We start from the raw sequence: 15,183 nt of genomic DNA on the forward strand, positions 1-15,183 counted from the left end.
ATTTATTAAATAAAAAAATAAAAAAAAATATAAAAAATAATATTTTAAACTTAAATTTATTGCGGAATATTATTTGTAATAATCAAAATCATTATTATTATTATTATTATTATTATTAGACAATAGATTTAAATATTGTTCATTATTCTCGATTTTAAAATTTTTTTTGAAAAAACCCAATAGACCCAATCTATTTAAAAATAACTTGATGGTTGGAAATAAATTATGATAATGATTTTGGTTTGAAATAAAATCGTTGTTGAAGGTCAGTTTTTGATGTTTCAGATTTGATAAATTAAAACAGTGGTAAATTTTATCACATAAATACTTTTTTTTTGACCAATTTAAAAAAATATTATTGACTATAAATTGGTAGTTTGAATAGTTTAATTTTGGTAAAATTTCTATACCCAAGTCTATTTGTTGTTGTTGGATGTTACCAAATAGTAAATCTTGATGATTTTTAAAAGCACCATTTAAAGTGAATAGATCTAATAGGGATTTGTTTGAATATTTGACCGATAGTTCTAAAATATAATTTATATCAAGATGGTGAATAAAATTATGTTCCACCATATAGAGCAATATTTTGTAATTATTTTTCTTTTTAATAGCATCATAAAAAAAATTTAATAGATGGGGCTGATGATCTTTCAGAGGTTTCCAATATGGTTTTGTATGTTTGCTAAGTTCAAATGTTTTTGCTTTATCTATACATTGTATTGTCCATTTCATTTTGTTAAATCCTCCAATTGAGAGGTTAATACCGATCTGTAAAAAAGAGAAAATCGGATAGTCATAATTTTCGAATAATTTCTTATAGTTACCTATTAGGTTTGGGGCCTTTAATATTCTTTTTATTAATGCTTTTCTATTTTCATTGTTGTAATAGTTTGGTGATTTCCTATTTAAAGCGAGGTTGTATATATTTGAAAATGTAAAGCCTGATGTTTGGGTGGCATTTAAATATATTAAATCTCTCATAGGTTCGTAATTTGTAAGAGCAAATAGTTCAAATAGTTGCTCGAAGTCGAGTTTATTTTGAGATAAAATATATTTTACAATTTCCAATTGGGTATCTATAACTGCATCTTTAATTGTTTTAAAAGTGAACCTTGAAAATTGTTTGGTAAATTCTAAATCGTTATCCAGTTTGCCATTGTATCTAATATTATCATTCATTGACTGAAAAACTCTTTTGTTTTTAAAATAATTGAACTTTCTTGTATTTGGGAAATAATAGTGAGTTAAGTCTAAACTCCAACATATGTTTTTTGATTCAAATAAATGTGCATTTGATAAATCATCTTTTAAACAATCTTGAGAAAACAAAAGTTTGTCAGTTGGATGGTTATTTAATAATAAAAATTCAGCATATTCGAGCGTTGGGACTTTTGAGGTGAATAATGGTAGAGTGTTTATTTTAATAAATGGAAACATCATTTTCATTGGTCCTTCTAAAGTTGGTCGATACATATCATGGCCATTCTTAGCAATTAGCTCATTACTGATTTTGTATCCCATAAAATTGGTATGCTCACTATTATCACAATCGTTTTCATTATAGGGTTCGTATAGCTTTGGTAACGTTAGTTTAATAATTTCTATATTATTTGAACTAATAGAATCCAAAAAATATTTTTCTTAAAGTAGTATTATAAAAAAGTATTAGGAATTATAAAAATAATTATAATAATAATAATATGAACAATAATTTAAAATAGATACCTCTATTATATTTATCCACTTGAATATTCATTGGCCATTCATTAACTAAAAATTTAGATAGTTCTAGATTAATATTCATTTTATTACTTGTACAATCTTGAAAACATTTAGTTCTAAAACCTGTAAGTGATGGAAAAGCTTTTTTAAGCATGTTGTAAAATTGAATAATTTCTTTATTTGAATATGTTTCATATTTGAGTTTAATTTTATCTATTGTTGAAAATAAATAGAGTAGGTCGTATGGAAAGTTACTATTCTTCAGGAGTATTTCAATTAATTTTAAATTTCCATTTTCAAAGATTGCATCCACATTTTCTTTTGTTAAATTTTTAACAACAGTTGGATATTTTTCTAAAATATATGCTGATACATGTAAATTTGAGTTAATTATCATTTGGACTAGTTTTTTTTGCTTGATATTATCCAACAGGTTCGGATATAGCTCGAATAATAGTTCTGTAAGTTGTTTGTCTAATTTTTTCCATTCTATTAGGTTTTGAATTTGATTTTCTTGAATTTCGAAATAGTATTTATAGATTTTATTATATTTGTTATTATTGTTATTACTATCATTTATGATATCATTGTAATTATTACCAAAATATTTTTTATGGAGATTAAGTTTTTCTAAAAATATTTGGGTATTATTATTGAATATTATTATCTCTAAAGGAAAGCTATAGAAGTCGTATGAAAGATAAAATAAATCTCTATTAAAATCTGATATGTGATTAAAGATCTTGTTTCTTAAAAACTTATTACTAAAAACCTTCAAAAAAGGTTCTCTTTCCATTTTAATTTGCCAAAATAAAAATAAATAATTTTTATAAATTTTATAAATTTTAAAAAAAAAAAATAAAAATAAAAAAATTTCTTGTAGATTTCTCTAAAGATAAAAGATAAATATGATATTTGCAAATGTATATAAATTTTTTGATTATTTATTGTTTGAGTTTTTATTATAATTTAAATTTAAAAAATCATCTCTGATATCTTGAAACTCTGGGTCGTATGACTTCTTTAGTGATCTATATTTATGGAATCTATTCATTGCTTCTATTTCTTTGATGACATATTTGGTTCTATCTATACATTTATTAATTTCATCTTGATCTGTTAAATTTGCATTTTTCATAAATTGTGGTTTTGCTCTTTCCCTAATATAATCTGCACCTAAAAATCCAATTCTTCCTAAAAATAATAACTAGAGAGTGGGTTAGTTCTATGATGTTTAGTGTTTTCCCGTTATTATCAAATATAATTAACATACTTGTTTATATAAATCTTTTACTATAATTCTATTTTTTAATTTTATATCATCGCTTTTTGTACCTTGTATGGGTTCTGTTGAGTAGTGGCAGGAAAAGTTTTTAGGTATTGAGTGTGGTTGATATTTAATGTATGCTAAGTTTCTGATGGTGATATTCATTTTATTTATAGTTGCTTTTATAAACCAAATTTAAAAAAATAAATTTAATAAAAAATTAAAAAAAAAATTAAAAAAAAAATATAAAAAAAATTAAAAATAAAAAATAAAAAAATATATATAAATAAACTTTGAAGATGGATTTTATATTAAATTTAAATTGTTTATTATTATTTCTAAATACTAGGTAAATAAAATTTATTTGGTGCTACAAATTTTGATTTTATAGTTTTCTTTAATATTGATTTGAAGAATAGATTTATAAAACCTACTACTACGCCAGTAGTTTGAGTGTCAAAGAGTATTTCTGGTTCAGCAATAAACTGTATGTATTGAGGTTTGGCAGTTCCAATTTCAAAACCTAATAATATTTCACCCGAAACTGAAAGATTTGAAATAGTAGCTTCACCAGATGATAAAGCATTCTCGAATAATAGTTTAATTGATACATCTTTTGGATTGAATTTGAATTTGATGGTGGATACAAAACATTGAGTTGGCATAACAAAATTAACATTGACAATTGATGATTGATTTAATATGTCCAAATTTGATGGAAATTCTTTTGGTAAAATAATATCAATAATTGTAATCTTTGTATTCTTGAACGAAGTACTTTTTAATGAATGTAAAATCGAATTTAATGTAAATATAATACTTTCAACTGGTGATTGGAAATTGCTTGATATGATTTGCTTTCTAATTTTCTTTCCGTCGTTACCATTATTTGAATTATTATAAACCCTTTGAATATATGATGGTGATGTCATTAAATAATAAATTCTTAATCTATCATTTGTTGCTGGTGCTGATGGGGCAGCGCTATTACTACTGGTTGAGGGTGACATTGGATAGAATGCACTTGACCTTTGTTCTAATAGATTTAATAGTGGCTTAAAATTCTTTGAAACCATTTCTTTAATTTTACTAGAATCTTTTAAAATTTGACTAAATAAAACAATTAAATCATTGCAGCAAAGTGATGAACCTTGATTTAGTATTTCATAAATTTGCTGTATATTTGATTCTTTTTTAAATTGTTCTTTTAATTCATTTGGGTATCTTGAAATAATATTGATTACTGCAGTTTTAGTTTTGTCATCAATGGCACTGTCGAAAAGATATGAAATAAATGTTTTAACCTTTTCTTTAATATTGTTGTATAATGAATCTTTGTTTCCACTGCTGCTATTAACATCTTTGCTGCCACTTCCATTTAAAGAGTTGGTCGAGTTTGATGAATTTAAATGTGAACTTGAAAAATTTGAATGGAAATCAAATAAACGATAAAGTATATTGAGTGATGATTGTAATATTAATCTATTTGGCTGATTTGTAGTAAATTTAATTATTGGTTCTATTTGAAATAGTTTTGAAAATTTATCAAAGCTTGAAACTAAATATTCAATAACCTTTAATGATTCATAAATTAAAACAAGATTGTTTTTATTTGATAAATAGCTTTGCAGTAGTTGCGCAATTCGGACAAGTCTATTGTTATCGGATAAAATGAACTCTCTCATTAGTGTACTTTTATTTCTACCAAAGTATCTAAGACATTTGCAAACCATGGTTTGATATTCTGGCATTAGTTGATCGTTTTCACCAATTGTTAATAATATATCATAGAGTTGGTTTGAATATTCTAAAGAAAAACGTTCTTTTAGCTTTCTTAATGTGCTTTCAATGTATTCAAAATCGGTATAATCTTGAATTGGAATAAAATTAATAATAGCTGATGATGCCACTGCCTGTTCTAACGCTGCTTTATCTGGTACTGTTTGACTACCAGTTCTTGATAGCATTGATTTTTTAATTGGTGAGGTTATATCGTATTCTAAATTTTCAGAGACCCAATTATCAAAGATTTGAAATCTCCAAATAAAAGTACCACCAATCCATACCATATTACCGTGATAGAGCGAACAAAAGTTCATATCTTCTTTAAGCTGAATGGTTTCATAAGCTAACTGACCAGTGAATGGCTCGTATACAGTGATATACCCTCTAGTAATAGCCCAGACATACCCGTTAATAATACTGAAATTTGAGATTGGATGATGGCATTCAAAACTTCGAATTTTTTTTAATGTAGCCAAATCCAAAACAGTGATAACACATGGAAGTGTAGTTGAAAATATATTACCATTTATATCTTGAGTTGTGCATATCCAAAGAGTATCACCCACAATGTCCATCGCTGTAATATCGAATGACTCACCAATAGATATAAATTTACATGGTTCATTGTCGAATGGTGCCCAAATTAAAATTTCAGCTCTATTGGTACATATTATAATCTTTTCATCATATTTGACCATTTTAATAAACTTTCTCTTTTTGCTTAACGGACTAGCAAGTTTTTTGCCATCATTTGTTAAAATTGAGGGTAAATAGGCTGAAAATGGTATTTCCGTTTCTTCTTTTGTTATTGTATCGAATAGTGAAAGATTACTAAGATTAACCTCTTTATTATCTTTATTTGCAATATTTGATGTTAATTTCTCGATTGGTGATGAGGATGAGCTTGAAGATGATGTACCACCACAATAAACTATTAAATCATTTTTACTAAATACCATGTCATAAATTGGGAATTTACTAATATGTGTGAACACTGGACTAAAATCGGTTCTATTCCAGGAGCAAATTTTATTATCTAGCCCCGAACTATATACTAGTTTTTGAGATGGAACATAAATTAATGCGGTAACACTTGTGTGAGGTTTCCATTGGGATCCTTTCTTTAATTTATCAGTTGCACCAGTTCTACTTATTGTCCATGTTACAATATTGCCTTGAGAATCACCAGTCCATATCTTTGATCTAGTTACAGCTACCATACAAGTAATATATCCATTAGAATGATTCTTTAGACTATCTTTAATTTTTGCGCCACATAAACTTATGTTTTCATCTTCAATAAACTCAATTGGTGGTTTATTATTATTATTATTGTTGTTGATATTATTACTATTAGGTATTGGGATTTGTTCTACTTTTTGTGTTTGGGATTGTGGTCTAGATTGTAACGAAGGAGATGATGTTGGTTGTGGTAAAGGCTTTGGTGGGAGCGGTGGTTTTGAGTTATTATTGTTGTTATTATTATTGCTATTATTTACAGGTTTATCATTTTGTACAATTAATGTTGGTTGTGGTGTTGGTAATGTATATGATCTTGGTCTATCTTTAATTGATTTATCATTATCGTTTAATTTTACAATGGAAATATTTAAATTTAAAATCCAATAATCCCTTTCTTGTTCGGTGTCTGAATATAAATTATAAATTCTATTTTTTGTTTTAATATTAAAAAAATATTTATTAGTTGTAGAGTTTGATGTTGCCACTGTTACGGCTGTAGTTACTGAGTCGATCGACTCAATGGATGATAATAATATAAATCCTTTTGGTGATTCATCATTTTGATTTTTGTAATATTTTAATAATATGTTGTCATTGTCATTGCTATTAGTTGGGGCATTAACTAAAATGAACCACCTTTTTTTCCATGAAGCTGATGATAATAATGACTTGTTTCCTTTTTTACACAAAAATCCCTGAACCTAATTAACATTAAAAATTCTACATTAGAACTTGTTTGAATAACAAACACTAAAAACTAAAGTGTGGTGATAAAAAAAACTTACAGATTCACTATTTATATTATTATTTTGCATTGGGTTTTATTAATATTATCTTTTTATATTGTACATATATTTATTTTAAAGATTTTTAAAAATACAAATAAAAATACAACAAAAGTAACCTGAAGGTTGTTTTTAAAAATAATAAAAAAAAAAAAAATTATTTTTCTAAAAAAAAAATTTAAAAAATAATTTTTTTTTTGGTTGAGTTATTAAGAAAATAAAAAAAATTATATTTATTTGGATACTCTTTATTTATAAATAGACTATTTATTAATGATTTTAATTTAATGAATACTTTTACCTTATTTGTTGTAGAAATTTTATGTGAAAAACTTATTTTTGCAACCAGATTTAAAAAAATTGGTATGGTAGTTAAAAATAATAAGAATTAAACAAGTAATACCTCCTATTGAGTCTTTTATTATACATATCTTACAAACCCGTTTCAAAAAAAAAAAATAGGGTGGATATATAACTTTTAAAAACTACACCCACTAATTTTATTTTTTTATTGGTAAAAAAAATAAAAAGGTTTTTTTTTTAAATGTATTTCATAAAATTTTAGATTCTGTTTGTGGTAAAAATAACCTCAAACTTTCGTTTAAGAAACTTAGGAAATGATATACTCATTAATTAGTCTAAATTTAAACTAAAAAAATAATGAAATATTTTTTTAAAATAATAAAATTTGTCAAAAATAATTAGATTTTATTTGCAAATAATGTACTGTACCCTTTCATAGGTAATAAAACTCCTTATTTTAATTTTTAATTTAATAAATATTTTTTTATTTATTTTAGGTTGGATATATGAACAGTTTATATACAAAAAAATCTTAAAATCGTTTTATTTTTTTTTTTTTTAATTTTTTTTTTTTTTTTTTTTTTTTTGTTATCGTTTATAAAAAAAATCAAAAATAAATCGAAATGATAAAAAATAATTGTGTATACTCGTAAACAAAAATAAATAATATTAATAATAACAACAAAAATAATAAAAAGAAACACAAATATGCGCATACACCCCCATTCGTTTACTCATTAAAATATAATTAATTATATCAAATTTATAAATAATAAAACCAACAGAAGCACTTTAGAATTCAAGACAGCTTTACATAGCTTTTTTTAATATATATAATCGCCCTTGTGCACCCCTATTTTCTTTTTTTTTAAAAATGTTTATTTTCTTTCACAATAACCATAGTTTTCAAAAAAAAAAAAAAAAAAAAAAAAAAATTTATATCACAACAAACACACAAATACCCAAACACACTTTAAAGTGTGTTTATGTTTTTTATTTTTACTCACACTATCACACAGTAATTTTCTTATTAAATAAATAAAATAAAAATTTAAATCTAACTGTAAAAAATATATTCAACAGTTAATTTAATTTTTTTTTTTTTTTTAAAATTAGACAATACAAAATCCATTAAATTAATCAAAAAAAAAATAATTTTTAAATAATATAACTACACACACACACTCTCACTCACTCAAACATATAAATAGTTTATTTTAATACTTATAAATATGGGTGTAAACTAAATATATAATAAACCAATAGAAAACCGGAAGAGAGATAGCTTTTTTTTTTTTTTTTTTTTTCTTTTTTTTTTTTTTTTTTTTTTTTCTTTTTTTTTTTTTAATTATTTTTTTTTTAAAAAATTTTAAAATTTTTAAAATTAATAATAATACACACCTAAAATATATATATTAAAATTAATTTGTTATCTTTTAAATTGTTGATTATTATTTATATCAATCAAATCAACTTACAATAGACCATATAAGCACACATTAAAAAAATAAACTTTTTGTTTTATTGATCATTTGTGTTTTATTACTTATTTATTTGTTTGCTATTTATTTATTTATTTATTTATTTTTTTTATTTATAATTTATTTATTTATCCATTTATTATTTATTTATACATTATAATATATTTTAAAAAAATTATAATATTTGTTTATTTTTTTTTGCCCAATAGTAAATAATATTAATATTTTATATTTTTTTAAACCAATAACCAAACATATACAGAAATAAATTTGTAGAATATAGGTTTATTATTTTTTAATTTTAATTAAAAAATATTTAAAAAATAACAAAAAATGGATGGATATCAACAACAACAGCAACAACAGCAACAACAACAACAACAGCACCAGCAACAAATGAATTCATCTGGTCAACAGCTATTAGGATTGAGTGGTAATGGATTTGGACAAATGTTACAACAATCAAACTCCATACCAATTAATATACCAATAAACTCGTCAATGAATAGTTCATTTAATACATTTACCTCAACCATAGATGAATCAAATTCAAAAAAGAGAAAAATTAAAAATGAAGATGGAACTTATACAGAGATACCTTATTCACCAAACTCATTAGTATCGAGTACAAATGGTTTAGATACAACAGGTACAAGTGTTGGCAACTCAACTAGTAGTTTTTTCTCTACCTTTCAACAACAATTACAGGATCAACAACAGCAAATGGCACAATATGGAACAAATAATAGTAACAATAATAATTTTTTAGCTGCCCCACAACAAATGCAACCACAACAGTCGCAACAAAACAATCAACCTACACAATTATCATCTTCATCAATTTATCTTATTCCTTCAATTTCAGTTACCACTACACAACAGTCTGCCTATTCACCACGCACCACTTCACCAAACCACTCTCCACACCATTCACCAATTCAATCACCACTTCACTCTCCAAATCTTCCAAGTGATAACTATTTAATGATTACCTCTGAAAATGAAAACTCAGACCCACCATCACCAATGACCAATTTTGGGGAAGCTCCACCATTCTCGTGGACAGATTATAAATCTGAGCCATGGTACACAACCTATAACACAAGTGGAGAAGAAATGTAAGTTTTTTTTTTTTTTTTTTTTTTTTTTTTTTTTTTTTTTTTTTTTTTTCTTTCTTCTGTTAAACGAATTCTAATTTTAATTTTATTTTATATTAGGCCAACACCAGTTTTAAATATTATAGCATCAAAGGGCTTTTCATATCTTGGTGGTCAATGGGTTTATTGTAGAGAATCACTTCCAATTGGACATTACAGCAATCTATCCTAAAGTCTATGAAACTCAATATGCTCCTAATGGTGTAACATTATCTACTTCTTCATCATCAGTCGATCCAAGTCAAGCACCATCATATATGTTAATTGATGGTGTTAAAACCCCAATTAATGGTTTGACCCTTACAATCAAAGGAATTAAGAACAGAGCTGATATGTCTCAATCTGAAAATGAAGTAGAGCTTTTCCAAACCAATTCAAAACGTGAAAAACAAGGTGAACATGCACCAAAACCAGTTGCAATTCAATTTGGATCATTAATTAGCATTCAAAGACTTCATTTTAGAAAAGCCACTCTGAATAATGCCCGTAGAAATGGTCAACCAAATCCTCATCAAGAATTTAATCAATTGGTTGTTTCATTATATGGCCGTTGTATGGCCCAAGAGTATTGTATCGTTTCATATGTTTCACCACCACTTATTGTTAGAACTGCAATCAGCTCACCAAGTGTCTCACCTGCTCCAACCGATCTTTCACCCGTTCATACACCAGATCATAGTGCTGGATTTAATACGTTCGGAACAAATCTTACAACCCTTCAAGATTTTTCAACAATGAGACTACAATCACCATCACATTCACCAGTTTCTCCACGTCCACTTTTACAATTAAATAATAACCCTATAACATTAAATAATAATAACTCACTTTTATCAATTAGTAGCAATCACAACCATAGCCACAACAATAACAATAACAACAACAATAATAATACCCTTTTGAATAACCCACTTAATAGTAGTAATAATAATATAAATACAAACAAAATTAGTAGATGCCATTGGAGTCAGGGTGAACTCGATAAAAGTATTGTTTATAATGGTAAAGTTGGTATCAATGTAGACAACCCAGGTTTTGCTCTTTCTGTCCAAGGGACCATTTATGCCTCAGAAGGAGTTTTCCATCCATCAGATTTAAGAATTAAACACGATTTAAAGCCTGTAGAGCCAAGACAAAGCCTTGAAAATGTAAATAGAATGAGATTATATGACTTTAAATATAATCCACAATGGTCATATCTAAATGGTAAAGATCCATACGTTGATAGCAATGATAGAGGTGTTATCGCTCAAGAACTTCAACAAATTATTCCTTCAGCTGTACGTACTATTGGTAATAAAAATGTAAATGGTCAAGAAATTGAAAATCTTTTAGTAATCAAAAATGAGGCCTTGGTAATGGAAACTATTGGCGCAACTCAAGAACTATCAAGACAAATGAACGAAATGAAACAAAAATTAAACTCTTATGAACAAAAAATGAAAAAATTAAAAAACAGATCAAGTATGCCACACAAATATTTAAAATATATTATTTTTTATATGTACTAATTCTTTCTTTTTTATTATAGAAAACCAAAGTATTGCAATTCTTTTATTTATGTTTATCTTTTTAATAGCTGCCTATTATGTGTACACATTAACCCCAGCCTATGACAATTTCAATAATACTAAGAATATAAATAATAATAATAATGACTACGAATATACCCAAACTAGACCAAAATATCATGGTAGAGATCACAGAGAATAAAAATCAAACCCTATTAAATATAACCAAAATATAAATTCATATTTATTACACAAAACTCAACTGTATCCTAGTAAATAAACAAACAATTAAAAATAATTGTACTTTAAAAATATATTACACTATTTTATTATTTCTTAAATAATCGAAAAAAAAAATAAAAAAAATAAATAAATAAATATATATATTTAAAAAATACTAATTTTCTTTTAGAAGTAATACAACTATAAGACCAACACATACAGATACACATAAATATGCAAATCATTGTATTTACCAAAATTAACAAATTATACAAAATTCTTTGTATCAAGAGGTCTTAAATCATGTTTTTTAAAAAATGGAATCGAAACGTTCATGAGCTAGATTGTTGAGAAAAAGCTACATAAAAAAATAATTTTAAATTAATATATACACTTGCAAGCCACGGTTCACAAATAGGATTGTTTGATAGATATTCAAGTTTATGCGGTGATTGGTTGTCAAGAGTGAAAATAAAACTATGTTTTTGCAGGTTATTAGTATTCAACAACAAAGAATCATAAGTTTTCTTTAATTACGGCAAAGGCAATGAATTACTATTACAAATATAGTGTATACACTATATTTTGTTACAAAAAAGATCTCTTTTTATATCTGGTAATTGTGAAAATAAAAAAAAGAAATTTTTTAAACTATTTATTACATTTTATTTATTGATATTAATATAGATTAAAATCTGATACTCTTAATTTTAATCTTTGGAGTATTACTATTTTTTAAAATGAACCCAAATTGATACAATTCATCATTTGGTGGTATTCCGTCAGCATAATCAGGTAAGGAAATCTCTTCAAACTCTTTAGAATAACGAGCATTCCAAATTGCTGATGTTTTTAATATTGGAAAATCTTTATTGGAAACAGATAAAACAATTTTTCTAATACGAACCCCACATATATTTCTTATTGTTCCTTTAAATTGTGCAGAATCTGGCCAAGCACCTTCATTAGTTATATTGACTTGTATGATTGTGTAGGCTTGGGCTGCATAAAAAAAAAAAATTAATATATGCTAATTTTTTATTTTTTTTTTATTCATTTACCTTCTGGTCTGCAAATTGAAGCTGAATAATCAGAAGCACAAAAATATCCATTCATGCAACTTCTTGGTCCACATAGTTCATATGATGATACAAAAAATATTGATAACATTAAAAAACCTAAAATTAATAATACCTTCATTTTTTTGATTCTTTTTTATTTTGTTATATATAAAAATAAAACAAAATTTTAAATTTTTTATATTTTCTTTTTAAATAAATAATAAAAAATAAAAAATAATAAACACTTAATAAACAATTTTTAAAATTTGTAAAAAATGATTTAATTAGAATTAAAAATATTGTTATTGGATATATGATTTATTTTGTTTTAAAGGGGGTAAAAAAAAATCATATTATATTATTTAAAAAACCAAATTAGTACTAATGAAAAAAATCTAATAACCCATTAAGTAAAAAGATATCTCCTAAACTAATAAAAAATGCTAGCTTATTTTAGCTTTAATGAATTAACAAAGATATTTTTAATTTATAATTATTTTTTGTGTTTATTTTTTTTTTAAAGATTTTTTTGTATTAGTTTATTGATTTTTTTGTTCAATTATTTATTTATAGGGTGTTTGTTAAATAAAAACAACTCTATAGACGATGATTAATGAGCTGATGTTTGAATTAATTTAAGAATTTAAATACTTTGATTATATTATGTTGGTCTGATGATTTATAAATATTTCTTTTAATTAATATCAATTTGAATTAATTAATGGTTATTATGGTGATGATGATTTAATAGATTTACAATGAAAAATAATATAAAAACAATTATATGATTATATATATAAAAAAATATTCTTTTGATTAATCTTAACGTCTACTCTTGAAGATTATATTGTAATCGTCTGCAATTTCATTTTCTTTAAGACTATAAACAATTGAGGGCGCTATTTTTGATAATTAAATAATGAAAGCATTAGTATAATACTCTAAATATCTTCAACAGTCTAATAAGGTACTTACGATTTTGTTTTTTCTTCATCGTTACATTTTGAGTTTGAGTTGGTTGTTGTGTTCTTCTTCTTGTTCTTGTAGTGATTCTTGACTCACCATCGTTCATTCTCATAGATTCTTTTTCTTCAGATATTCTCTTTTGTCTTTCGGATAGAGTTGAAACCATTCTTTCCCTAAGATGTGATGCCTCTTCATTATGTTCATCTTCATATTGTTTACATTCTGCATCATACATATTTAGAATACTCTGGATTTGATACTTTTTCCAATTTTCTGCTATCGCAACTTTTCTTTCCTTTTTTAATTCGAGCTCCCTCATTCTTTCTTGGAAACTAAGATGTTCACCTAATTATTATTTTTAGATATTATTGAGATTAGTAATCATTATTATTTTTATAAGTATTTGGATATTATTTTTTTATACATACCTAATTTAATATCTTCAATTTCTTTTTTGATTTGGGTTAATTTGTCATTAAAGAATTTTTCTTTTAAATCTGTAAATTCTTTTTCTATTCTTTCCATATTACCTAGACACTCCAAACGCTTTTTAGTTTCTAAATCAGCCTCTTTATTTGAACTATAGCTACTTTTACTTATTGCTGATGACTCTTGATTCTTTGCAAAGGCAGATTCATATTCTTCATCCATCTCCTCTTCTTCATCACCGTTAATAGCATTTGAAATTCCATTACTTCCATTACTACCGTTTGTCGATATGACTATATTTTCCTCCATATGCTCTCTTTTCTCTTTAAGCTCCTCTTCGATCTTCTTTTTATCAAACTCTTCATATGGCTCTGTTTCTGCTGGTCTATCTTGATCGATGTTGGTTGTAGATGTTGTAGTACTATTATTATTATTACTATTATTTGTTGGTGTTAATGTAGATGTTGTAGTTGATGAGTCTTTTGATTGGATATTATTATCGTTATCGTTATCATTATCATCATTGTTATTACTATTGTTATTTTTATTATCAGTACTATTTGATTCTTTTGAGGATGAGTCTACTGTGGTGCTTGTAGTGGTAATGGGCGATGATGGCTTACCATTGGTCTCTGGAGTCTTCTTTGCTGCCTCTTCAATATCCATTGCTTTTTCTTCTTCGTTCGATTTTTTCTTTTCTTCTTCTATTGGTTTATCTTGTTTTTCCTCAGCTTTCTCGGGCTTATCCTTTTCCTTTTCGTCAGATCTTTGCTTTTCTTTATCCATTGATGTATCCATTTCATCTTCAATTTTTTCTTTTTCTGCTATTTTTTCATCTGCTTCGCCTTCTTCTTTTTCGGACTCTTCTTTTTCTCCTTCTTCTTTTTCGGACTCTACTTTATCCTCCTTCTTTTCACCTTCTTCTTTTTCGTCCTCTTCCCTTTCACCATCCTCTTTTTCCCCCTCTTCCTTTTCTTTATTGGATGTCTTTTCATCCATACCATTCATTTTTTCATCTACATTATCTAATTTCTTTTTATTATCTTCTTCTTTTTCGCCCTCCTCCTCTTCTTCACCTTCTTCTTTTTCCCCCTCCTCCTTACTTGCTGAATCTGCTGCAGTAGCATCGCTCGAAGATGTTGTATTTTTTTTAACACCACTGCCACTATCTACCTCCATTTCTTCTTTCTTGTCTTTATCTTTTTCTTCATTACCATTGTCCTTTAATTTTTTCTTCATCTGATTTTCA

The 15,183-nt window shown here is 25.6% G+C and overlaps 6 protein-coding genes across 6 annotated transcripts; 1 reads left to right on the forward strand and 5 right to left on the reverse strand.

Moving 5' to 3' along the window:
- Window positions 1–69: 69 nt before the first annotated feature.
- Window positions 70–2,521, reverse strand: DICPUDRAFT_157073 (uncharacterized protein; the record flags this gene model as incomplete). Its single annotated transcript, XM_003292316.1, has 3 exons — window positions 70–190; window positions 329–1,604; window positions 1,729–2,521. 3 exons carry the CDS (start codon window positions 2,519–2,521, stop codon window positions 70–72), a joined length of 2,190 nt encoding a protein of 729 aa, XP_003292364.1.
- Window positions 2,522–2,665: 144 nt separating this feature from the next.
- DICPUDRAFT_157074 (uncharacterized protein) lies at window positions 2,666–3,157 on the reverse strand (the record flags this gene model as incomplete). Its single annotated transcript, XM_003292317.1, has 2 exons — window positions 2,666–2,932; window positions 2,999–3,157. The coding sequence occupies 2 exons, from the start codon at window positions 3,155–3,157 to the stop codon at window positions 2,666–2,668; spliced, it is 426 nt and encodes a 141-aa protein (XP_003292365.1).
- Window positions 3,158–3,300: 143 nt separating this feature from the next.
- DICPUDRAFT_99321 (uncharacterized protein) lies at window positions 3,301–7,455 on the reverse strand. The gene is made up of 2 exons (XM_003292318.1): window positions 6,805–7,455; window positions 3,301–6,720 (listed from the first exon to the last, which is right to left on the reverse strand). The coding sequence occupies exons 1-2, from the start codon at window positions 6,832–6,834 to the stop codon at window positions 3,331–3,333; spliced, it is 3,420 nt and encodes a 1,139-aa protein (XP_003292366.1). The 5' UTR covers window positions 6,835–7,455; the 3' UTR covers window positions 3,301–3,330.
- Window positions 7,456–8,921: 1,466 nt separating this feature from the next.
- On the forward strand, window positions 8,922–11,458 carry DICPUDRAFT_89788 (uncharacterized protein; the record flags this gene model as incomplete). The annotated part of the gene is made up of 4 exons (XM_003292311.1): window positions 8,922–9,706; window positions 9,806–9,873; window positions 9,905–11,209; window positions 11,277–11,458. The coding sequence occupies 4 exons, from the start codon at window positions 8,922–8,924 to the stop codon at window positions 11,456–11,458; spliced, it is 2,340 nt and encodes a 779-aa protein (XP_003292359.1).
- A 708-nt stretch (window positions 11,459–12,166) lies between these two features.
- DICPUDRAFT_40441 (uncharacterized protein) lies at window positions 12,167–12,678 on the reverse strand (the record flags this gene model as incomplete). Its single annotated transcript, XM_003292319.1, has 2 exons — window positions 12,167–12,480; window positions 12,540–12,678. The coding sequence occupies 2 exons, from the start codon at window positions 12,676–12,678 to the stop codon at window positions 12,167–12,169; spliced, it is 453 nt and encodes a 150-aa protein (XP_003292367.1).
- A 683-nt stretch (window positions 12,679–13,361) lies between these two features.
- Window positions 13,362–15,180, reverse strand: DICPUDRAFT_99322 (uncharacterized protein; the record flags this gene model as incomplete). The annotated part of the gene is made up of 3 exons (XM_003292320.1): window positions 13,934–15,180; window positions 13,515–13,850; window positions 13,362–13,438 (listed from the first exon to the last, which is right to left on the reverse strand). Exons 1-3 carry the CDS (start codon window positions 15,171–15,173, stop codon window positions 13,362–13,364), a joined length of 1,653 nt encoding a protein of 550 aa, XP_003292368.1. The 5' UTR covers window positions 15,174–15,180.
- Window positions 15,181–15,183: the final 3 nt, after the last annotated feature.

Source organism: Dictyostelium purpureum, assembly GCF_000190715.1.
Source record: "Dictyostelium purpureum unplaced genomic scaffold DICPUscaffold_337, whole genome shotgun sequence".
Classification (NCBI taxonomy): domain Eukaryota; phylum Evosea; class Eumycetozoa; order Dictyosteliales; family Dictyosteliaceae; genus Dictyostelium; species Dictyostelium purpureum.

What these genes read in the sequence shown, in the direction of transcription:
- DICPUDRAFT_99321 (XM_003292318.1), bottom strand. Translation starts at nt 6,834, where the DNA reads ATGCAAAATAATAATATAAATAGTGAATCT. An exon ending in ATAATATAAATAGTGAATCT is followed by an intron (nt 6,721 to 6,804) that starts GTAAGTTTTTTT and finishes AATGTTAATTAG; the next exon opens with GTTCAGGGATTTTTGTGTAA.